This window comes from Pseudophryne corroboree, chromosome 4, assembly GCF_028390025.1.
Source record: "Pseudophryne corroboree isolate aPseCor3 chromosome 4, aPseCor3.hap2, whole genome shotgun sequence".
NCBI classification, from domain to species: Eukaryota; Metazoa; Chordata; class Amphibia; order Anura; family Myobatrachidae; genus Pseudophryne; species Pseudophryne corroboree.
In genome coordinates, this window is record NC_086447.1 from 701,152,901 (window position 1) to 701,178,125 (window position 25,225).

The window sequence follows — 25,225 nt, forward strand, 5'->3', positions numbered from 1 at the left end:
AGCGCTCACACGCTTGTAAGAACAAGGGCTCTACCCTCTCCTGAGATGGCCGCCCTTAAGGATCATGCTGATAGAAAGCAGGAGGGTATCCTAAAATGTATTTACACACATACTGGTGTTATACTGCGACCAGCAATCGCCTCAGCCTGGATGTGCAGTGCTGGGTTGGTGTGGTCGGATTCCCTGACTGAAAATATTGATACCCTAGATAGGGACAGTATATTATTGCCTATAGAGCATTTAAAAGATTCATTTCTATATATGCATGATGCACAGCGGAATATTTGCCGACTGGCATCAAGTCTAAGTGCGTTGTCCTTTTCTGCCAGTAGAGGAGTTATTTGGGGTCGGTCTTTCAGACCTGGTGGCCACGGCAACAGCTGGGAAATCCACGTTTGTACCCCAGGTCGCCTCTCAACATAAGAAGACGCCGTATTATCAGGCGCAGTCCTTTCGTGGGCAAGAGGACAAAAGGTTCCTCATTTCTGCCCTGTGACAGAGGGAGAGGAAAAAGGCTGCAGAAATCAGCCAGTTCCCAGGAACAGAAGCCCTCTCCCGCCTCTGCCAAGCCCTCAGTATGACGCTGGGGCTTTACAAGCAGAATCAGGCACGGTGGGGGCCCGTCTCAATGAATTTCAGCGCGCAGTGGGCTCACTCGCAAGTAGACCCCTGGATCCTTCAGGTGATATCTCAGGGGTACAAATTGGAATTCGAGACGTCTCCCCCTCGCCGTTTCCTAAAGTCGGCTTTACCAATGTCTCCCTCTGACAGGGAGGCAGTTTTGGAAGCCATTCACAAGCTGTATTCCCAGCAGGTGATAATCAAGGTACCCCTCCTGCAACAGGGAACGGGGTATTATTCCACACTGTTGTGGTACCGAAGCCGGACGGCTCGGTGAGACAGATTCTAAATCTAAAATCTTGAACACTTACATACGGAGGTTCAAATTCAAGATTGAGTCACTCAGAGCAGTGATTGCGAACCTGGAAGAAGGGGACTACATGATGTCTCGGGACATCAAGGATGCTTACCTTCATGTCCCAATTTACCCTTCTCACCAAGGGTACCTCAGGTTTGTGGTACAGAACTGTCACTATCAGTTTCAGGCGCTGCCGTATGGATGGTCCACGGCACCCCGGGTCTTTACCAAGGTAATGGCCGAAATGATGATACTCCTTCGAAGGAAGGGAATTTTAGTTATCCCTTACTTGGACGATTCCCTGATAAGGGTAAGATCCAGGGAACAGTTGGAGGTTGGTGTAGCACTATCTCAGGTAGTGTTGCGGCAGCACGATTGGATTCTCAATATTCCAAAATCGCAGCTGATTCCGACGACTCGTCTTCTGTTCCTAGGGATGATCCTGGACACAGACCAGAAAAAGGTTTTTCTCCCGGAGGAGAAAGTCAGGGAGTTATCCGAGCTAGTCGGGAACCTCCTATAACCGAGCCAAGTCTCAGTACATCAATGAAAGGGTTCTGGGAAAAATGGTGGCTTCCTACGAAGCAATCCCATTCGACAGATTCCACGCAAGAACTTTCCAGTGGGACCTGCTGGACAAATGGTCCGGGTCGCATCTTCAGATGCATCAGCGGATAACCTTGTCACCAAGCACAAGGGTGTCTCTCCTGTGGTGGTTGCAGAGTGCTCATCTTCTAGAGGGCCGCAGATTCGACATTCAGGACTGGGTCCTGGTGACCACGGATGCCAGCCTGCGAGGCTGGGGAGCAGTCACACAGGGAAGGGATTTCCAGAGCTTATGGTCAAGCCTGGAGACATCACTTCACATAAATATCCTGAAGCTAAGGGCCATTTACAATGCTCTAAGCTCAGCAAGACCTCTGCTTCAAGGTCACCCGGAGTTGATCCATTCGGACAACATCACGGCAGTCACCCACGTAAACAGACAGGGTGACACAAGAAGCAGGAGGGCAATGGCAGAAGCTGCAAGGATTCTTCGCTGGGCGGAAAATCATGTGATAGCACTGTCAGCAGTATTCATTCCGGGAGTGGACGGCTGGGAAGCGGACTTCCTCAGCAGACACGACCTCCACCCGGGAGAGTGGGGACTTCACCCAGAAGTCTTCCACATGTTTATAAAACTCGACAAGCATTGCGCCAGGTCAAGGGACCCTCAGGCAATAGCTGTAGACGCTCTGGTAACACAGTGGGTGTACCAGTCAGTGTATGTGTTCCCTCCTCTGCCTCTCATACCCAAGGTACTGAGAATCATAAGATGGAGAGGCGTAAGCACTATATTCGTGGCTCCGGATTGGCCAAGAAGGACTTGGTAACCGGAACTTCAAGAGATGCTCACGGAGGATCCGTGGCCTCTACCTCTAAGAAGGGACCTGCTCCAGCAAGGACCCTGTCTGTTCCAAGACTTACCGCGGCTGCGTTTGACGGCATGGCGGTTGAACGCCGGATCCTGAAGGAGAAAGGCATTCCGGATGAAGTCATTCCTATCCTGATCAAAGCCAGGAAGGATATAACCGCAAAACATTATCACCGCATTTGGTGAAAATATGTTGCGTGGTGCGAGGCCAGTAAGGCCCCGACGGAGGAATTTTCAACTAGGTCGATTCCTACATTTCCTGCAAACAGGAGTGTCTATGGGCCTGAAATTGGGGTCCATTAAGGTTCAAATTTCGGCCCTGTCAATTTTCTTCCAAAAAGAACTAGCTTCAGTCCCTGAAGTTCAGACGTTTGTAAAAGGGGTACTGTATATACAGCCTCCTTTTGTGCCTCCAGTGGCACCTTGGGATCGCAATGTAGTTTTTGGGTTCCAAAAGTCACATTGGTTTGAACCACTTAAATCTGTGGAGTTAAAATATCTCACATGGAAAGTGGTCATGCTGTTGGCCCTGGCCTGGGCCAGGTGCGTGTCAGAATTGGCGGCTTTATCCTGTAAAAGCCCTCATCTGATTTTCCATTCGGACAGGGCGGAATTGAGGACTCGTCCTCCGTTTCTCCCTAAGGTGGTTTTCAGCGTTTCACCTGAATCAACCTATTGTGGTGCCTGCGGCTACTAGGGACTTGGAGGACTCCAAGTTGCTAGACGTTGTCAGGGCCCTGGAAATATAGGTTTCCAGGACGGCTGGAGTCAGAAAATCTGACTCGTTGTTTATTCTGTATGCACCCAACAAGCTGGGTGCTCCTGCCACAGCCAAAATCTGTAAAAGCCCATTCCACAAGAAAGGTGGGCTCATCTTGGGCGGCTGCCCGAGGGGTCTCGGCTTTACAACTTTGCCGAGCAGCTACTTGGTCAGGAGCAAATACGTTTGTAAAATTCTACAAATTTGATACCCTGGCTGAGGAGGACCTGGAGTTCTCTCATTTGGTGCTGCAGAGTCATCCGCACTCTCCCGCCCGTTTGGGAGCTTTGGTATAATCCCCATGGTCCTTACGGAGTCCCCAGCATCCACTAGGACGTCAGAGAAAATAAGAATTTACTTACCGATAATTCTATTTCTCGTAGTCCGTAGTGGATGCTGGGCGCCCATCCCAAGTGCGGATTGTCTGCAATACTGGTACATAGTTATTGTTACCAAAAAAATCGGGTTATTGCTGTAGTGAGCCATCTTTTCTAGAGGCTCCTCTGTTATCATGCTGTTAACTGGGTTTAGATCATAAGTTATATGGTGTGATTGGTGTGGCTGGTATGAGTCTTACCCGGGATTCAAAATCCTTCCTTATTGTGTACGCTCGTCCGGGCACAGTATCCTAACTGAGGCTTGGAGGAGGGTCATAGGGGGAGGAGCCAGTGCACACCAGGTAGTCTTAAAGCTTTTACTTTTGTGCCTCCTTTTGTGTCTCCTGCGGAGCCGCTAATCCCCATGGTCCTTACGGAGTCCCCAGCATCCACTACGGACTACGAGAAATAGAATTATCGGTAAGTAAATTCTTATTTTTTGTTTAAATATCTTGAGATCCCTGGTGCCAGAGCCCGGTTTATTCTTTTCCTCTCCCCTCTGACTTTAAACCTCAATTAAAATACATAGTAATAAATACTGATGGAAAGAAACTAGTTGTCTCAAAGTGGCTCATTTCTTAAAACTCAACGTTTAATGTATAAATTAAATAAAAATTGTAACACTGAAATATTGTTTAAAACCAATAAATGCAAATAATTGATAGTTTGCATGTACAAAAAAAATTGTAAAAAAACCCAACAATGAATTAGACCCTAAGAAGTTTTTAATTATTTATAATGACGTCATTTTTGGGGTGAAAGTGCAAAATGATGGATATTGGGGTACAAGGTATGTGACGGGTATATTGGTGTGCTTTGAGTGGGACAAGTGTTTTTGGGCTTGCAGGTGGGAGTAATCTTTTTTTTTTTTTTTTTTTTAAGTTGCTTAAATGACCCAAATACACATTTTTATCAACCTCTAATTTAAGTAGAGCATTTATTTTGCACAAAAACACCTGCTGGAAATTTTTTTTTCCGTTTATATTAGACACCTGCTGGCTGTCTGAAGGAATGGATGTCTGTCGGAGCTGTTCGGTTGCTGGGAGGTTAAAAAATAATAAAAATGTTAAGTCTGTAGTTTGGGCACCCAAACCCGGACTTTTGACGCCCATTCAAGCTTTTTAGACGGAGCTAAAACGTAATTAACTAGTGATCGGTGTCTGAGTGGAGCAACAATTAAATAGCTTTGATAGATGCCCGTTGCTAAAGACACCCAGCAGGTTGTGCAAATACAATTGAATCGTCCCCTAAAGGGCCCCATACACTAGGGAGATGTATCTCAGCAATGACTTCATGCACGTTCCTGCAATCTGGCCGGTAGCTTCCCAGGAGGCCTATGATTGCGATTTCATACTTGAGTGTATTTTTACATGCGATTTGTCTCGGGCAATCTAATGTAATTAAAATTTCCATGCAATTGAGAGAAATCTCACGTGCAGCACGTGTGATCTGCGATTGCAATGGGTGACACACGGGAGCGCGCAATCGCAAGAAAAGTACATGCAATTTGACAATTTTTCATGCTGTTCGTCTCAGGAACTCATCGCAATTGCACGAAAACGTGCAATACCGCACTAGTGTATGGGGCCCTTTAGAATGTAAATTATTTTTTTATTCTGACTTGATGCCTGGCTTGATGCTGTTTCCGCCCCACTAAGTGCAGAAAGCAGCATTGCATCGGTAGTTTTGTCTGATTTGTGCTTGCACCTCAGGAGGGGTGCAAGAAGAAATCCTCTAGTCAGGCATAACCCTGACTCTTAATATCAAAATTAAGTCACAATATATGTGGGGTTTAGGCTGATATCCTTCTATCCTCTGATGCAGAGTTTCACCTCCTTTTGTGTTTGAGAAAATACCAATTAAACAATCATATTTGATACATTCTTGTTCTTTAAGGCAATTTTTGATTCCTCTTATCGATTGTGTAATATGAATCTATAAATCTGTTAGCTGCAATAGTTGCGTAATTGCCATAACTCATTTAATAACATATATTCCACTGTGTTTGTTAATTGTTGTATTTATTTTTCTACTTGTTTCAGGGGGAGAACTTCATTTCCTCCAGATTGGAGGGACATGTGATGACCTTGATGAAACGGATATTCTTGTTGATGGATCACTGACGAAGGGGGTGGAACAGTTAGTGGAAGGCATCAAGCCACTGTCAAACCCTTCCAGTCCAGGCATCACAGGTAAATAAGGGTAGATCTGTACAGTTGCACACTAGCCAGCCTAAGGGCTTCTGATCGTGTTCATGGCCGTAATGTAAAAGTGCAATGATTTTTCTAGTAAAATCATTACTTTTTTTAAATTTAGGGCATAAACCCTACCAGAAGCACCATGTTTTACAACCCAGTACTTCGTTAATAAACACTTTAGGCTTTTGTCACACATTTCTAACTCTGTATTTACTTTTAAATAACAAACATACTACTTGCCAACTTTCTGTCATGCTGGCACAGATACATTTTTCAAAGGTGGCATGTATTTTTAGTTCTCCTACATATTACCTGTAACTTGGTTTTACGGATTCCCCTTTCCTTCTCCAGGTGTGGATCTCTTAGTGGATCAGCCCTTTTCCTTGGAAATGTTGACGTGCTTAGTTGAACTTACCCGTTTTGAGACTCTAATACCAAGGTTTTCTGCCACGGTGCCGCCATGCTGGGTTGAGGTACAACAGGAACAGCAGCAGAGACGCCATCCGCAGCACTTACACCAGCAGCACCATGGCGATGCCGCCCAGCATACCCGTACTTGGAAACTACAAAATGACAGGTGTTGCTCCACTTTTGCTATTTATCATAGGCATTAGCAGGAATGGTTGATTGAAATGCGTTACAATATGCCGTCATAATCCACCCTCGCTACAACTCCAGTTTTGAAGCTGAGGATTTATAGTGGGAGCATTGTACAGTATAATATTTGTAGCATTGGTACCTTGACACTATGGGGCATAATAAACCAAATCATGTTTATAGAAGATTGACAGGTGAAATGGTTTACACACAATGTGTTTATTTATGTTGTAGAAGTTCCAGAAATGATACAACAGATAGGCCCTAAAAAGCGCTGCCAATCTCTTTCCTATACACTGGGATCACAAATGTAGTCCTCCATAGTTGGGGCATATGTTCCACTCCCTCTTGTCCATGTAATAAGTAAAAGGAACACAATGGTGAGAATCTTTAATGTTTCTCTGGTGCTGGATGATTCCAAGTAGTACGCTGATGTTAAATAGGTGACTGTTTAAAAAGTTACTTTTAATGCATGGTAGAAACTCTGGTGTATGTATATTCCTGGGATTACAGTTCCACATCAAACCCTTTCTTCAAGGGTTCTCTCACTTTCTGAGTGAGCTTTGATGATATGTTCCTCGTATTACTGTTCCTCGTGTATCTGTGTACGAATGCTGAGAATTCACCTACAAAAACATTATTTTCTCCTCAGCACTAGTTGGGATGAACATGTTTTTGAACTGGTCTTACCGAAAGCCTGTATGGTAGGACACGTGGACTTCAAATTTCTCCTGAATTCAAACATCACAAACATTCCACAAATCCAAGTGACATTACTTAAAAACAAAGCACCCGGATTATCAAAAGTAAATGGTAAGATCACAAACATTCTCATTCTACAGTTAATGTTCCATACAGACCATAAAACATTTTCAATCTGCGTTGACACTAGTTGTGTTTTTTGGGTGTTTTTTTTTTTTTTTTTTTAGCTACAATTATTTTTGTACTATTTAATGATATATAGATTAGTATTGTTTTTTATGCTAACTTTTGGTGATATGTTTCATCCAGTAAGGAGCTTTCTTCCATTACTATGAATTGGATATAATGTCAAAGGGAATCTGATCATTGGTCATGTACATAGACAAAAGTAATATATATATATAAAGAGAGATATAAGAATGCTACATTTTCCCATTGTTTTTTTCTCTTGCCTGTTTGAATTCCCCTCCCCCCCCTGGATATCAGACCATGGCCAAATGTAATAGCCAGCGGAATACAGGCTGTTCGGGATTTCCTGCAAGTCTGCCAGTATTTTTAAAGCCGCAAACATTTACAAGGCAAAATCAGGTCTGTTTTGCCTTGTAAATGATTGCCACTTTAAAAATATGATTCGCAGGCTGTTTACATTTTGCCCATATTTGTAATATTGTAATTGCCCTTATGAAATGGGAGGCAGGTTTTCAATAAGCAGTTTCCTTAACACTGTGTGTTGTACCAGGGTGTGAACATTAAATGGATAATTTTAAATTGCCATTTACCTTTGTGCCATAGTTTTCACTATGTATTTCAGTTTGCTGTTAGCAAGTGATTTGTTTTAGCAACATCCAGAAATATTAAATATAAAGTGTTTCCATTGTACATTGCTATTATTCCCAGTAGCTTTGTGAAATTGTGTTCAAAAGGCACTGTGCTACTTTTTATCTAATAACTTGCTGGTAATCACGTTTGTTCTAATGGTGGTCCCATTCTGGTTTTAATACAGTATGTGTTCCAAAGCATTTGAGCTGCATTCTCCACAGCGTCTTCAGCAATTAAGATTCGGGTACTTGTAGTGGTTTGCATTTATATTCATGCTTATTTCTCTAACGTCCTAAGTGGATGCTGGGGACCCCGTCAGGACCATGGGGAATAGCGGCTCCGCAGGAGACAGGGCACAAAAAGTAAGCTTTTAGGATCACATGGTGTGTACTGGCTCCTCCCCCTATGACCCTCCTCCAAGCCCCAGTTAGGTTTTTGTGCCCGTCCGAGCAGGGTGCAATCTAGGTGGCTCTCCTAAAGAGCTGCTTAGAAAAAGTTTTTTAGGTTTTTTATTTTCAGTGAGTCCTGCTGGCAACAGGCTCACTGCATCGAGGGACTTAGGGGAGAGAATTTCAACTCACCTGCGTGCAGGATGGATTGGATTCTTAGGCTACTGGACACCATTAGCTCCAGAGGGAGTCGGAACACAGGTCTCACCCTGGGGTTCGTCCCGGAGCCGCGCCGCCGACCCCCCTTACAGATGCTGAAGATTGAAGGTCCGGAAACAGGCGGCAGAAGGCTCTTCAGTCTTCATGAAGGTAGCGCACAGCACTGCAGCTGTGCGCCATTGTTGTCACACACTTCACACCAGACGGTCACGGAGGGTGCAGGGCGCTGCTGGGGGCGCTCTGGGCAGCAATATATAATACCTTTTATGGCAAAAGAATACATCACATATAGCCATTAAGGCTATATGTATGTATTTAACCCATGCCAAATGTCTAAAACTCCGGGAGAAAAGCCCGCCGGAATAGGGGGCGGGGCTTATTCTCCTCCGCACACAGCGCCATTTTCCTGCTCAGCTCCGCTGTGAGGAAGGCTCCCAGGACTCTCCCCTGCACTGCACTACAGAAACAGGGTAAAACAGAGAGGGGGGGCATATTTTGGCGATATTTTTTATATATTTAAGCGGCTATAAGGAACAACACTTATATAGGGTTGTTCCCATATATATTATAGCGCTTGGGTGTGTGCTGGCAAACTCTCCCTCTGTCTCCCCAAAGGGCTAGTGGGGTCCTGTCTTCGATAAGAGCATTCCCTGTGTGTCTGCTGTGTGTCGGTACGTGTGTGTCGACATGTATGAGGACGATGTTGGCGTGGAGGCAGAGCAATTGCCGATAATGGTGATGTCACCCCCCAGGGAGTCGACACCGGAATGGATGGCTTTGTTTATGGAATTACGTGATAATGTCAGCACATTACAAAAATCAGTTGACGACATGAGACGGCCGGCAAACCAGTTAGTACCTGCCCAGGCGTCTCAGACACCGTCAGGGGCTGTAAAGCGCCCTTTACCTCAGTCGGTCGACACAGACCCAGACACAGACACTGAATCTAGTGTCGACGGTGATGAAACAAACGTATTTTCAAGTAGGGCCACACGTTATATGATCACGGCAATGAAGGAGGCTTTGCATATCTCTGATACTACAAGTACCACAAAAAGGGGTATTATGTGGGGGGTGAAAAAACTACCTGTAGTTTTTCCTGAATCAGAGGAATTAAATGATGTATGTGATGAAGCGTGGGTTAACCCAGATAGAAAAATGCTAATTTCAAAAAAGTTATTAGCATTATACCCTTTCCCGCCAGAGGTTAGGGCGCGCTGGAAAACACCCCCTAGGGTGGATAAGGCGCTCACACGCTTATCAAAACAAGTGGCGTTACCGTCTCCTGATACGGCCGCCCTCAAGGATCCAGCTGATAGGAGGCTGGAAACTACCCTGAAAAGTATATACACTCATACTGGTGTTATACTGCGACCAGCCATCGCCTCAGCCTGGATGTGCAGTGCTGGGGTTGTCTGGTTGGATTCCCTGACTGAAAATATTGATACCCTGGATAGGGACAGTATTTTATTGACTATAGAGCAATTAAAGGATGCTTTCCTTTATATGCGAGATGCGCAGAGAGATATTTGCACTCTGGCATCGAGAGTAAATGCGATGTCCATATCTGCCAGAAGGAGTTTATGGACGCGACAGTGGTCAGGTGATGCGGATTCCAAACGACATATGGAAGTATTGCCGTATAAAGGGGAGGAATTATTTGGCGTCGGTCTATCGGATCTGGTGGCTACGGCAACTGCCGGAAAATCCACTTTTTTACCTCAGACCCCCTCCCAACAGAAAAAGACACCGTCTTTTCAGCCGCAGTCCTTTCGTTCCTATAAGAACAAGCGGACAAAAGGACAGTCATATCTGCCTCGGGGCAGAGGAAGGGGTAAGAGAGGGCAGCAAGCAGCCCCTGCCCAGGAACAGAAGCCCTCCCAGGGTTCTGCAAAGCCCTCAGCATGACGCTGGGGCCTTACAAGCGGACTCAGGAACGGTGGGGGGTCGACTCAAGAATTTCAGCGCACACTGGGCTTGCTCACAGGTGGACCCCTGGATTCTACAGGTAGTATCTCAGGGTTACAGGTTGGAATTCGAGAAGTCTCCCCCTCGCCGGTTCCTAAAGTCTGCTTTGCCAACGTCTCCCTCGGACAGGGCGACGGTATTGGAAGCCATTCACAAGCTGTTTGCTCAACAGGTGATAGTCAAGGTACCCCTCCTACAACAGGGAAAGGGGTATTACTCCACGCTATTTGTGGTACCGAAGCCGGACGGCTCGGTAAGACCTATTCTAAATCTCAAATCTTTGAACCTGTACATAAAAAAATTCAAGTTCAAGATGGAGTCACTCAGAGCAGTGATAGCGAATCTGGAAGAAGGGGACTTTATGGTGTCCCTGGACATAAAGGACGCTTACCTGCATGTCCCAATTTGCCCTTCACATCAAGGGTACCTCAGGTTCGTGGTGCAAAACTGTCATTATCAGTTTCAGACGCTGCCGTTTGGATTGTCCACGGCACCTCGGGTCTTTACCAAGGTAATGGCCGAAATGATGATCCTTCTACGAAGAAGAGGCGTATTAATTATCCCTTACTTGGACGATCTCCTGATAAGGGCAAGATCCAGAGAACAGCTGGAAGACGGAGTAGCACTAACCCAACTAGTGCTGCAACAACACGGGTGGATTCTGAATTTTCCAAAATCTCAGTTGACCCCGACGACACGTCTGCTGTTCCTGGGAATGATTCTGGACACGGTTCAGAAAAAGGTGTTTCTTCCGGAGGAGAAAGCCAGGGAGTTATCCGAACTTGTCAGGAACCTCCTATAACCAGGGACAGTGTCTGTGCATCAATGCACAAGAGTCCTGGGAAAGATGGTGGCTTCTTACGAAGCGATTCCATTCGGCAGATTCCACGCACGAACTTTTCAGTGGGATCTGCTGGACAAATGGTCCGGATCGCATCTGCAGATGCATCAGCGGATAACCTTATCGCCACGGACAAGGGTGTCTCTTCTGTGGTGGTTGCAGAGTGCTCATCTGTTAGAGGGCCGCAGATTCGGCATACAGGACTGGGTCCTGGTGACCACGGATGCCAGTCTGAGAGGCTGGGGAGCGGTCACACAAGGAAGAAACTTCCAGGGAGTATGGTCAAGCCTGGAGATGTCTCTTCACATAAATATACTGGAGCTAAGAGCGATTTACAATGCTCTAAGTCTGGCAAAACCCCTGCTTCAGGGTCAGCCGGTGTTGATCCAGTCGGACAACATCACGGCAGTCGCCCACGTAAACAGACAGGGCGGCACAAGAAGCAGGACAGCAATGGCAGAAGCTGCAAGGATTCTTCGCTGGGCGGAAGATCATGTGATAGCACTGTCAGCAGTATTCATTCCGGGAGTGGACAACTGGGAAGCAGACTTCCTCAGCAGACACGATCTACACCCGGGAGAGTGGGGACTTCATCCAGAAGTCTTCCACATGATTGTGAACCGTTGGGAAAAACCAATGGTGGATATGATGGCGTCCCGCCTCAACAAAAAACTGGACAGGTATTGCGCCAGGTCAAGAGATCCTCAGGCAATAGCTGTGGACGCTCTGGTAACACCGTGGGTGTTCCAGTCAGTGTATGTGTTCCCTCCTCTGCCTCTCATACCAAAAGTACTGAGAATTATACGGCAAAAGGGAGTAAGAACGATACTAGTGGCTCCGGATTGGCCAAGAAGAACTTGGTACCCGGGACTTCAAGAGATGCTCACGGAGGATCCGTGGCCTCTACCTCTAAGACGGGACCTGCTTCAGCAGGGACCGTGTCTATTCCAAGACTTACCGCGGCTGCGTTTGACGGCATGGCGGTTGAACGCCGAATTCTAAAGAAAAAAGGCATTCCGGAAGAGGTCATTCCTACACTGGTAAAGGCCAGGAAGGAGGTGACTGCACAACATTATCACCGCATTTGGAGGAAATATGTTGCGTGGTGTGAGGCCAGGAAGGCCCCCACGGAGGAATTTCAACTGGGTCGATTCCTACATTTCCTGCAAACAGGATTGTCTATGGGCCTCAAATTGGGGTCCATTAAGGTTCAAATTTCGGCCCTGTCGATTTTCTTCCAGAAAGAATTGGCTTCAGTTCCTGAAGTCCAGACTTTTGTAAAAGGAGTACTACATATACAGCCCCCGGTTGTGCCCCCAGTGGCACCGTGGGATCTTAATGTAGTCTTGGATTTTCTAAAATCCCATTGGTTTGAGCCGCTCAAATCGGTGGAGATGAAGTATCTTACATGGAAAGTAACCATGCTACTGGCCCTGGCTTCAGCCAGGAGAGTATCAGAATTGGCGGCTTTATCATATAAGAGCCCATATCTGATTTTCCATACGGACAGGGCAGAACTGCGGACGCGTCCTCATTTTCTGCCTAAGGTGGTGTCAGCGTTTCACCTGAACCAGCCTATTGTGGTGCCTGCGGCTACTAACGAGTTGGAGGATTCCAAGTTGTTGGACGTGGTCCGGGCATTGAAAATATATATTTCAAGAACGGCTGGAGTCAGAAAGTCTGACTCACTGCTTATATTGTATGCACCCAACAAGATGGGTGCTCCTGCTTCTAAGCAGACGATTGCTCGTTGGATTTGTAGCACAATTCAACTTGCACATTCTGTGGCAGGCTTGCCACAACCTAAATCTGTCAAGGCCCATTCCACAAGGAAAGTGGGCTCATCCTGGGCGGCTGGCCGGGGAGTCTCGGCATTACAACTCTGCCGAGCTGCTACTTGGTCAGGGGCAAACACGTTTGCAAAATTCTACAAATTTGATACCCTGGCTGAGGAGGACCTTGAGTTCTCTCATTCGGTGCTGCAGAGTCATCTGCACTCTCCCGCCCGTTTGGGAGCTTTGGTATAATCCCCATGGTCCTGACGGAGTCCCCAGCATCCACTTAGGACGTTAGAGAAAATAAGAATTTACTTACCGATAATTCTATTTCTCGTAGTCCGTAGTGGATGCTGGGCGCCCATCCCAAGTGCGGATTGTCTGCAATACTTGTACATAGTTATTGTTACAAAAAAATCGGGTTGTTATTTGTTGTGAGCCGTCTGTTCAGAGGCTCCTACGTTTGTCATACTGTTAACTGGGTTCAGATCACAAGTTATACGGTGTGATTGGTGTGGCTGGTATGAGTCTTACCCGGGGTTCAATATCCTTCCTTATTGTGTACGCTCGTCCGGGCACAGTACCTAACTGAGGCTTAGAGGAGGGTCATAGGGGGAGGAGCCAGTACACACCATGTGATCCTAAAAGCTTACTTTTTGTGCCCTGTCTCCTGCGGAGCCGCTATTCCCCATGGTCCTGACGGAGTCCCCAGCATCCACTACGGACTACGAGAAATAGAATTATCGGTAAGTAAATTCTTATTTTCTGCTGCAGGGTACACGGGGATCCACAAGGATTAACATCGGGGTGTAGATTAGGACCTTGATCCGAGGCACCAACAGGCTCAAAGCTTTGACTGTTCCCAAGATGCACAGTGCCGCCTCCTCTATAAACCCGCCTCCATGCACAGGAGCTCAGTTTGTAAGTTGGTGCCATGCAGTAAGCTGGCAGTCAACAGGGGGGCAGGCCATTGCAGCCCATATTATAGCTTTATCAGAAGAAAAGAAGAACTTTTGAAGACTTCAAGGTCTGCAGGTTTTATGCATGTCGCATAAGACATCCTTTGCTGCAGCTCCATCACTCCCCCAGCGGCGCTGTATACTCCCGCGCCCTGGTTGACGGGTAACTACAGTGGAGGACAGAAATGGTTTTAAACAAAAGCTCTATGCGCAGTGCACTGCTGCCGGCTTGCATAAACTCACACGAGGTCCCTTCACCCCTCACCACAAGTGATACAATGCAAAAATAAAAACTGGAGAAAATGACTTAGCCGGCGCTGTCAGAATGTGGTTCTCATCAGATTGTAGCGTCAAACTCCCATTTGCATAGTATTCAGTTTCACCATAGGGAAATGAAACAGAGTTGCAATAGTGAAGCTTGTTTAATAAACACAGAGAACAATAACAATACAAAACAATGGGTAAAAACAAATGCTTTTGTCAAACACTACACCGACTGCTCCTGGTGATTAAAAAAATGCAGGCTAATTACCGGAAGACAATGGAACCGTGGCCCAACAGTTCCAAATTGCGCTTGAATAAATGATGAAAGCTGGAACAAGTTGCATCAACATCCACGCTAGTCACCGGCAAACGACCTTGCACTCCTTGTAGTCCCAGATGCATCCAACGCGTTTCCACTCCTAAACTGGAGTCTTTATCAAGGACCCTTGACTCCAGTTTAGGAGTGGAAACGCGTTGGGGGCATCTGGGACTACAAGGAGTGCAAGGTCGTTTGCCGGTGACTAGCGTGGATGTTGATGCAACTTGTTCCAGCTTTCATCATTTATTCAAGCGCAATTTGGAACTGTTGGGCCACGGTTCCATTGTCTTCCGGTAATTAGCCTGCATTTTTTTAATCACCAGGAGCAGTCGGTGTAGTGTTTGACAAAAGCATTTGTTTTTACCCATTGTTTTGTATTGTTATTGTTCTCTGTGTTTATTAAACAAGCTTCACTATTGCAACTCTGTTTCATTTCCCTATGGTGAAACTGAATACTATGCAAATGGAAGTTTGACGCTACAATCTGATGAGAACCACATTCTGACAGCGCCGGCTAAGTCATTTTCTCCAGTTTTTATTTTTGCAACTACAGTGGAGGCTCCGGTGTCCTTCTGTTAGTCTCTCACACACGCCGCTGCCCTCCAGGATCGCGTGGCCGCAGGTACAAGGGGAGGTAAGGGGTCTCTTTGGTCCGCTGTTAACTGCGATCCGGCGCGGCCGTGGGAGATGGGCCGCACGCGCTGTCGTGGACACTGTAAAGGGCAGCCGCTCCACGAGTCACTGGAACACAGGGCACATGTGGGGGTTTTTCTCTCATAAAAACCCAGTTTTAATCAAGTCCTTCGTTTTCTGGTTAGTTTTGCCACTTTAAATCGGCTTTCTCAACGGATTCGACCCGACAACCGCAAATAACTGGGCAACTACGTTAGGGCCATGGTCAGATTTGTCAATCGTAGTTGTTCCATAATGGGATCAATATCCATAATAAATCCTTTGTTTCGTTTACCACCCCTTATGTAGTTTAGTTAAGGGTAACTAGTAAATTCTGGACTGTAGGAAGACCAGGGAGAATCTTTCGGGAGAGTGGAAAAAAATGGCATTTGTTGCTTATTTTTCTACCTAAATGTCATGCTGGTTTCTTATTACATCTGCTTACATTTGTGAAGCTACAGTACATAATGGCACACTGCTCTGTTTAGCTATGGTTAGTGTGTATTCTTACCTCTCTGGCTCGCAGTTCTGATCAGTGTCTGTTCCCATTCTAGAGGCACCTGTAGATAGGCACATCTCCTTCCCTTTATCTACAGCCTTCAGTATTGAAGTGCAGAGAAATGGAAAGCCTACTCTGGTGGATTTAAATGAGGACATGCAGAACATGGAAGTAGATGACTCTCAGTGTAAGTGTTTTATCCTTGTTTGGAACATTAAATCTTAAGATATTTTAATTGACAAATATATATTATTGATCCATAGTTAGTTATCTTGAAAACCTGTCTTTCAGGGAATTAGCTAATCATTTGTTTATTAGTGAATGTTTACAATATAAATAGTGAAGATCTTCCCATTTTATTTCGTATTTCTTATGTTGGAATTTATTTTCTCTTATGTCCTAGACGATGCTGGGGACTCCGTAAGGACCATGGGGTATAGACGGGCTCCGCAGGAGACATGGGCACTATAAAGAACTTTTAGTATGGGTGTGCACTGGCTCCTCCCTCTATGCCCCTCCTCCAGACCTCAGTTAGATTTTGTGCCCAGAGGAGATAGGGTGCATTACAGAGGAGCTCTCCAGAGTTTCTCTGAAAAATCATTTTTAGGTTTTTTATTTTCAGGGAGCACTGCTGGCAACAGGCTCCCTGCATCGTGGGACTGAGGAGAGAGAAGCAGACCTACTTAAATGATAGGCTCTGCTTCTTAGGCTACTGGACACCATTAGCTCCAGAGGGAGTCGGAACGCAGGTCTCACCCCGCAGTTCGTCCCAGAGCCGCGCCGCCGTCCTCCTCGCAGAGCCGGAAGATAGAAGCCGGGTGAGTATAAGAAGAAAAGAAGACTTCAAGGCGGCAGAAGACATCAGATCTTCACTGCGCGCCATTGCTTCCACACACTACACACACGGAACAGGCACTGATGGGTGCAGGGCGCAGTAGGGGCGCCCTGGGCAGCAATAAACCTCTGGACTGGCATATAAGGGTACATTAGGCTGCGGAGGCAGTAAATGCAGAGATCCCCCGCCATTTTTTGTATATTCAAGCGGGACCATAGCCCGCCGCTGGAGGGGGCGGAGCTTGATCCCTCAGCACTAACAGCGCCATTTTCTCCACAGAACGCTGCAGAGAAGCTGGCTCCCCGGACTCTCCCCTGCTGAACTCGGTGACAGAGGGCTGAAAAGAGGGGGGGGGGGGGGGGGGGGCATTTTTAAGGCGCAGTGAGTGTATACACATTGATTATATATATATATATATATATATATATATATATATATATATAAAAAATCAATGTGTGTATATATATATATATATATGTATATATATATATATATATATATATATATATATATATATATATATATATATATATACACACACACACTGCTCAAAAAAATAAAGGGAACACTTAAACAACACAATGTAACTCCAAGTCAATACACTTCTGTGAAATCAAACTGTCCACTTAGGAAGCAACACTGATTGACAATCAATTTCACATGCTGTTGTGCAAATGGAATGGACAACAGGTGGAAATTATAGGCAATTAGCAAGACACCCCCAATAAAGGAGGAGTTCTGCAGGTGGTGACCACAGACCACTTCTCAGCTCCTATGCTTTCTGGCTGATGTTTTGGTCACTTTTGAAAGCTGGCAGTGCTTTCACTCTAATGGTAGCATGAGACTGAGTCTACAACCCACACAAGTGGCTCAGGTAGTGCAGCTTATCCAGGATGGCACATCAATGCGAGCTGTGGCAAGAAGGTTTGCTGTGTCTGTCAGCGTAGTGTCCAGAGCATGGAGGCGCTACCAGGAGACAGGCCAGTACATCAGGAGACATTGAGGAGGCTGTAGGAGGGCAACAACCCAGCAGCAGGACCGCTACCTCCGCCTTTGTGCAAGAAGGAACAAGAGGAGCACTGCCAGAGCCCTGCAAAATGACCTCCAGCAAGCCACAAATGTGCATGTGTCTACTCAAACGATCAGAAACAGACTCCATGAGGGTGGTATGAGGGCCCGACGTCCACAGGTGGGGGTTGTGCTTACAGCCCAACACCGTGCAGGACGTTTGGCATTTGCCAGAGAACACCAAGATTGGCAAGTTCGCCAATGACGCCCTGTGCTCTTCACAGATGAAAGCAGGTTCTCACTGAGCACATGTGACAGAGTCTGGAGACGCCAAGGAGAACGTTCTGCTGCCTGCAACATCCTCCAGCATGACCGGTTTGGCAGTGGGTCAGTAATGGTGTGGGATGGAATTTCCTTGGGGGGCCGCACAGCCCTCCATGTGCTCGCCAGAGGTAGCCTGACTGCCATTAGGTACCGAGATGAGAGCCTCAGACCCCTTGTGAGACCATATGCTGGTGCGGTTGGCCCTGGGTTCCTCCTAATGCAAGACAATGCTAGTCCTCATGTGGCTGGAGTGTGTCAGCAGTTCCTGCAAGACGAAGGCATTGATGCTATGGACTGGCCTGCCCGTTCCCCAGACCTGAATCCAACTGAGCACATCTGGGACATCATGTCTCGCTCCATCCACCAACGCCACGTTGCACCACAGACTGTCCAGGAGTTGGCGGATGCTTTAGTCCAGGTCTAGGAGGAGGTCATACAGGCACGTGGAGGCCACACACACTACTGAGCCTCATTTTGACTTGTTTTAAGGACATTACATCAAAGTTGGATCAGCCTGTAGTGTGTTTTTCCACTTTAATTTTGAGTGTGACTCCAAATCCAGACCTCCATGGGTTAATTTTTTGTGTGATTTTGTTGTCAGCATATTCAACTATGTAAAGAACAAAGTATTTAATAAGAATATTTCATTCATTCAGATCTAGGATGTTATTTTAGTGTTCCCTTTATTTTTTTGAGCAGTGTATATTTAATCACTGTGGTTCCTAGGGAGAGTTGGCACTACCCCAAACCGAAAAAGAACCAGGTGGCACTCAGGGGACTAAATGCAAAAAAGTAACTAAGTTTAGTGAAGAAATCACATCTCAAAGTGGCATAGCCTTGCCAACGTTTCAGCGCCGCGCAGGACGCTTTTGTCAAGGCTGTATGCTGACAAAAGCGTCCTGCGCGGCGCTGAAACGTTGGCAAAGCTATGCCACTTTAAGATGTGATTTCTTCACTAAACTTGGTTACGTTTTTGCATTAAGTCCCCTGAGTGCCGCCTGGTTCTTTTTCGGTTTGGGGGAGTGCCATCTCTCCCTAGGAACCACAGTGATTATATTATTTATATAGGAGGGCATCGGGGCAGTTGACTTTGACAACACGGAGTGCCGACCTATCGGAATTTATTTATATATATATATATATATATATATATATATATATATATATATATATATATATATATATATATATATATATATATATATATATATATAATAATGCGCTATCTGGGTTTTATTCCAGTGTCAGTTGGCGCTGGATTTGGGCTGGCATACTCTCTCTGTCTCTCCAAAGGGCCTTGTTGGGGAATTGTCCCCTTTATAGATATATCCCTGTGTGAGTGGGGGTGTCTGTACGTGCGTGTCGGCATGTCTGAAGCGGAAGGCTCGTCCAAGGAGGAGGTGGAGCAGATGAGTAGTGTGTCTCCGTCGGCAATGCCGACTCATGATTGGATGGACATGTGGCATATGTTAAATGCAAGTGTGGCCTCATTACATAAGAGACTGGACAAAGCGGAGTCCAGGGAGAAAGCAGGGAGTCAATCCACGGATTGGACTGGGTCACAGGGCCCTTCTGGGTCTCAGAAACGTCCCCTATCCCAAATAGTAGACACTGATACCGACACAGATTCTGATTCCAGTGTCTGCTACGTTGATGCAAAATTGCACCCAAGGGTGGCAAAAAGTATTCAGTGTATGATTATTGCAATAAAAGATGTGTTGCATATCACTGATGACCCCTCTGTCCCTGACACGAGGGTCCACATGTTAAAAGAAAAGAAACCTGAGGTTACTTTCCCCCCTTCTCATTAGCTAAATGAGTTGTTTGAAAGGGCTTGGGAAACTCCAGACAAGAAATTGCAGATTCCCAAGAGGATTGTTATGGCGTATCCTTTCCCGGCTAAGGACAGGATACGGTGGGAATCCTCCCCCAGGGTGGACAAGGCGTTAACGCGCCTGTCCAAGAAGGTGGCGCTTAACACAGATGACCCCTCTGTCCCTGACACGAGGGTGCGCATGTATAAGGAAAAGAAACCTGAGGTAACCTTTCCCCCATCTCATGAGCTTAACGAGTTATTTGAACACCGAATCCTAGCTGGGAAAGATATTCCTGAGGAAGTCATCCCTACTCTGATAAAGGCTAGGAAGGAGGTGACGGCAAAGCATTATCACCGTATCTGGAGGAAGTCTGTATCTTGGTGTGAAGCCAAGAATGCTCCTACAGAAGATTTCCATCTGGGCCGGTTTCTTCACTTTCTACAGACAGGAGTGGATATGGGCCTGAAGTTAGGCTCCATTAAGGTACAGATTTCGGCCCTATCTATATTCTTTCAGAGGGAATTGGCTTCTCTCCCAGAAGTCCAGACGTTTGTGAAGGGAGTGCTGCACATCCAGCCCACCTTTGTGCCCCCAGTGGCACTGTGGGACCTTAACATGGTGTTAAGTTTCCTGAAATCTCACTGGTTTGAACTTCTTCAAACAGTTGAATTAAAGTTTCTCACATGGAAGGTGGTCATGTTATTGGCCTTGGCATCTGCAAGGCGGGTGTCCGAATTGGCGGCCTTGTCCCACAAGAGCCCCTATTTGATTTTCCATGTGGATAGAGCAGAGTTGAGGACGCGTCCTCAATTTTTGCCTAAGGTGGTTTCTTCCTTTCATATGAACCAACCTATTGTGGTGCCTGTGGCTACGTGGGACTGGGAGGACTCCAGGTCCTTGGATGTAGTCAGGGCCTTAAATATTTATGTAGTCAGGACGGCTAGGGTTAGGAAAACAGAGGCTCTGTTTGTCCTGTATGCAGCCAACAATGTTGGTGCTCCTGCTTCTAAGCAGACTATTGCTCGCTGGATCTGTAACACGATTCAGCAGGCTCATTCTACGGCTGAATTACCGTTGCCAAATTCAGTAAAGGCCCATTCCACTAGGAAGGTGGGCTCTTCTTGGGCGGCTGCCCGATGCGTCTCGGCATTACAGCTGTGCCGAGCAGCTACTTGGTCGGGTTCAAACACTTTTGCAAAATTCTACAAGTTTGATGCCCTGGCTGATGTGGACCTTGCGTTTGCTCAGTCGGTGCTGCAGAGTCATCCGCACTCTCCCGTCCGGTTGGGAGCTTTCGTATGAACCCCATGGTCCTTACGGAGTCCCTAGCATCCTCTAGGACGTAAGCGAAAATAAGATTTTAAACCTACGGGTAAAACTTTTTCTCCTAGTCCATAGAGGATGCTGGGCGCCCGTCCCAGTGCGGACTACATCTGCAAGACTTGTATATAGTTGTTGCTTTCATAAGGGTTATGTTACAGTTGGAATCGGTCTTTGACTGATACTGTTTTTTGTTCATACTGTTAACTGGTTGCGTATATTCCAGGTTATATGGTATAATTGGTGTGGGCTGGTATGAATCTTGCCCTTAGATGAACATAATCCTTTCCTCATATTGTCCATCTCCTCTGGGCACAGTTCTCTAACTGAGGTCTGGAGGAGGGGCATAGAGGGAGGAGCCAGTGCACACCCATACTAAAAGTTCTTTATAGTGCCCATGTCTACTGCGGAGCCAGTCTATACCCCATGGTCCTTACGGAGTCCCCAGCATCCTCTACGGACTAGGAGAAAAAGATTTACCGGTAGATTTAAAATCTTATTTTCTTCTGTTTTCCTGCTACATCTAATCCAAGGGTAGAAGCACACTACACTCTAACCATTATACTTTTAAATCTGTATCTGTTTGCGCATAGCTTACTATTACTTTAGTTTCTTGCATTTTACTAGAGGTGAAAAACATTTAAAAGCGGTTCCTATTTCGGTAGCATATTTTCTTAAAATTGACAGTTTATACATTTATATGGAACTTCAGTGACTAATGCTGGGTGCACCTTAGGCCGACCTATCAGACGATCGTTAAGTGCATACACACTTACCCGATGTGACAACTGGGCAGGCACTGATGTGCCTACCCAATTGTGATGTCGGTCACTGACGTTCAGACTGCCTGTACATACAGCACCATGCACCGATATATCGCTCATTGGCTCTGCTGCAGGGCCGATGCGATATGTCTGTGAATCATGTCGTCCACAGACTTATTGGGGGTGCAAACCTGCCGCGGCGCCCACGATGTATCGGCAGATCAGTTGAATAGCTGATATATCTGTCAATGTGCACCCGGCCTTAAACGTGAAAGTCCTAAACATTTGTTCTAATTTTATAGTTCTGCACAAATGCATATAAAAATATTGAACAGTTGTGTTTTTTTTTTTTTTTTTTTTTTTTTTGAGTAATATAGTCATCTTTACTACATTTCTTCAGGTTTTTTTTCTTCTATGTTTTTATGGTAAAATGTCTTTGTTTTTAGGCCCAAGGCTGTGCCCATTTTTAGAAGAACACAAAGAAGATATCTTGTGTGGTCCGGTGTGGCTCGCAAGTGGTCTTGACCTATCTGGCCATGCTGGAATGTTGACATTAACAAGTCCTAAACTTGTAAAAGGTTAGTAGGACATCATCACTGTTTTATTTAACCAGATATAGCAGGAATATGCACATTTTGCTGGTCAGGTTAAAATGTATTTCAAGCTTTCATCTAATATTTATGTGTAACAACCTGCATAGAAACAGTTTTATTACAGAGGTGTTTTTGTAATATTATTTTTGTGTTCCGCTAACTAGACTGGAACTAACAGATGCCCGATATGTAATTAAAGGAAACAACCAAATAAATCAAAACAATTCAGTAGGTTTCATGTAGATTAATTTTCCTGAGAAGACACAAAAGTTTTGAGATTGTACATTTCTGTTTGTGTTTAGGGATGGCAGGTGGAAAATATCGTTCCTTCCTAATTCACGTGAAGGCTGTAAATGATAGAGGAGCAGAGGAGCATTGTAATGGAGGAACTAGACCGGTTGTAAGGATACCCTCTTTAAAGCCCCAGAGTGTGAAAGGGCATTCCCTTGCTTCACTACTGGCTAAGGTTGTTCCAGGCAAGGTATGGAATGATGATTTTATAAAATGGCTATCCTTTCTTCAGCCACTGCCCATTTGGCTTTTTTTTCTTTTTCTAAATAAAGTAATTTTTTCCTAGACTTTAAACTTTGTTTTCCTCCCTTCTTGAAGGATAAATCTGTAACAAAAATTGATGCCGGCAACTCCTCCCGGAAAACTGATAACCATAGAGGATGTGACCTACTCCAGGAAGTCTCTGTCACAATACGACGTTTCAAGAAAACCTGTATTCCAAAAGAAAGGTTAGTTTGTTTACATTGTAGGCAAAATTGTTAGGAGCTGCTGCAGTGGCTTACAACTTCGGTGGGTCCTGGATGTTGCTAGGCGACCAGGTCGCCATGCCACGCTGTCGCGATGAATCCTGTTACCAGTGGTCTCCAGGCAAGTGGATCTGCTGTGGACACATGGCCAATGGTCACAGCTATTACTAAGCAGCCGTTACTCATGTTAACAATGTGCAGCTGCTGTATAATCATGCACAATGGGCCTGTCACTTTTGGTGTAAGCTGATTGTCCCCGGGTTCTGGTAAAAGGTTGGGAGGGCTTAGCCTCCCTGCCTGTTCCAGCACAGAATTTGTTGTTTGGTCTCTGCCAGTGAATTCTGCTCTTATTCCTGGTATTTTGATATTGCAGCCTGCACCTGGTCTCTTCTATTTCTGCAGCAAGTCCTAAAACGCTAACATTCCAGACATGTTATACTATCTCCCTGTTGCTCTGCTTCCAGATTGTTTGTGCACTTGTTACTTGGCTCTGCTATTTTATTCCCTATTATCTACTCCGGTCAACTCTCTGTACACACCAGGTTTCTACATTAACACCTATCTTTTGGATAAGACCTGATGGCATGCAAGTAAATGCATGAGCAGCACCGTGTTTGTGAGGCTGCATTTTAGTAGCTTCATTTTGATTTATTTTTCTTTGTTTTTACTGAGTAGGCAGTGAGTGGGCGTCCTACAGGACACCCTTACTGCCGCTCCACCGACTCACGGCACTCCTCAGCACACCGCAGGGGAGTCGCAGCCAGACGCATTGGGGGACAGGCAAGAGCAGCTCCCTGCTTGCACACATCGCTGCTGTCACCGCTGGTGATGGGGAGCACCAGCATTGCCAGCAGTGGGGTCTCTCGTTGCCTCGGCACCGCCACCAGATCACCAGTGCAGTCAATGTAACAGTACACCAGTTTGTCTGTTTTTAATCACAATTATGTCACTTTTCTACATAGCATTACTTATTTGTCTGTTTGTGGCACTTTCAAATGTATTGCTTTACCCTGTCTTGCACACCATTATTTTTTTAGCTTTTTAGTGTGTTGGGAATATCTTTAGATTGTATTAATTTCTTCCAAGAACAAGGCATTTATGGAGGTGGGCGTTCGTGTGTTGTGTAACCTCCCTAACTTGTACATCCCTTTAAGGGTCTGATGGATAAGAACTTCAAGGCATTTTATTATAATGTCCGCGTGGGTGGATATTCACACATATTCCCATCCAGGACAGTCGTCAACAATGCTTGACGTTTGTGCTGCGGGAGGAGCATTTCTAATTTCGGGCATTGCCATTTGGTCTTCCTATGGCTCCTTGTGTTTTCATAAACGTCAATGCAGCACACCTTCAATGTGTGGGAGTCTGAATCCTGCCTTATCTGGACAACCTACTCGTCCTGGCCCAGTCATCGGATGTCCCCAGAGATCACATCCATCTCACTTTGGATCTCCTTGAGTCTCATGGGTGGATCATCAACTGGTGAAAATAAACCATGTCTCCATCTCAGGTCATGCCACATCTGGGAGCCTTACTGGATTCCAGGGCCCAGCGGGTGTTTCTTCCTTTGGACAAGCTTCGGTCAGGCCATAATTAATTTTTTTCTTACCATCGAGTGCCCATTATTCTGGGCTCTCTAGACTCCACCTTCGACATGGAGTATGCCGAGCTTCACTACCGGGCCCTCTAGATGGAGATTCCGGCACAGTGGAACAGGTCATATGTCTATCACAGGGAATAGAGGCTATCAGAGATGTTCTGCAAATTCCTGATAAGGTGTCAGAGGAGTGTGAGGAATCTTATTTTAATGTGAAAAAGAAGTCCTCAGTCACTTTTCCTGCGTCAAAGGAATTGAATACCCTGTTTGAAGAACCGTGGGTTAATCCTGATAAGAAGTTTCAAATCCCTAAAAGGTTGCTCTCATCTTTTCCTTTTCCTCTGGAGGATAGGATAAACTGGGAAAATCCACTGATAGTGGACGCATCAGTCTCTAGGCTTTCATGTAAAATTGTATTGCCTGTACCTGGTGCAGACACCCTAAAAGATACGGCTGATCGTAAAATTGAGACTACACTCAAATCATTGAACACAGTTTCTGGGGTGGCCCAAGGACCC

At 45.8% G+C, this 25,225-nt stretch overlaps 1 protein-coding gene across 9 annotated transcripts in view; it reads left to right on the top strand.

The window, feature by feature from the left end:
- The window catches only part of BIRC6 (baculoviral IAP repeat containing 6), a 771,630-nt gene that overhangs the window by 170,202 nt on the left and 576,203 nt on the right, over positions 1–25,225 (top strand). For all 9 annotated transcript variants that reach the window (XM_063917949.1, XM_063917953.1, XM_063917952.1 and 6 more), the window contains exons 11-17: positions 5,513–5,662; positions 6,020–6,245; positions 6,918–7,078; positions 15,747–15,878; positions 22,206–22,337; positions 22,655–22,833; positions 22,962–23,092. In XM_063917949.1, coding sequence (XP_063774019.1) covers positions 5,513–5,662; positions 6,020–6,245; positions 6,918–7,078; positions 15,747–15,878; positions 22,206–22,337; positions 22,655–22,833; positions 22,962–23,092 — 1,111 coding nt within the window. The remainder of the gene's footprint in view (positions 1–5,512; positions 5,663–6,019; positions 6,246–6,917; positions 7,079–15,746; positions 15,879–22,205; positions 22,338–22,654; positions 22,834–22,961; positions 23,093–25,225) is intronic.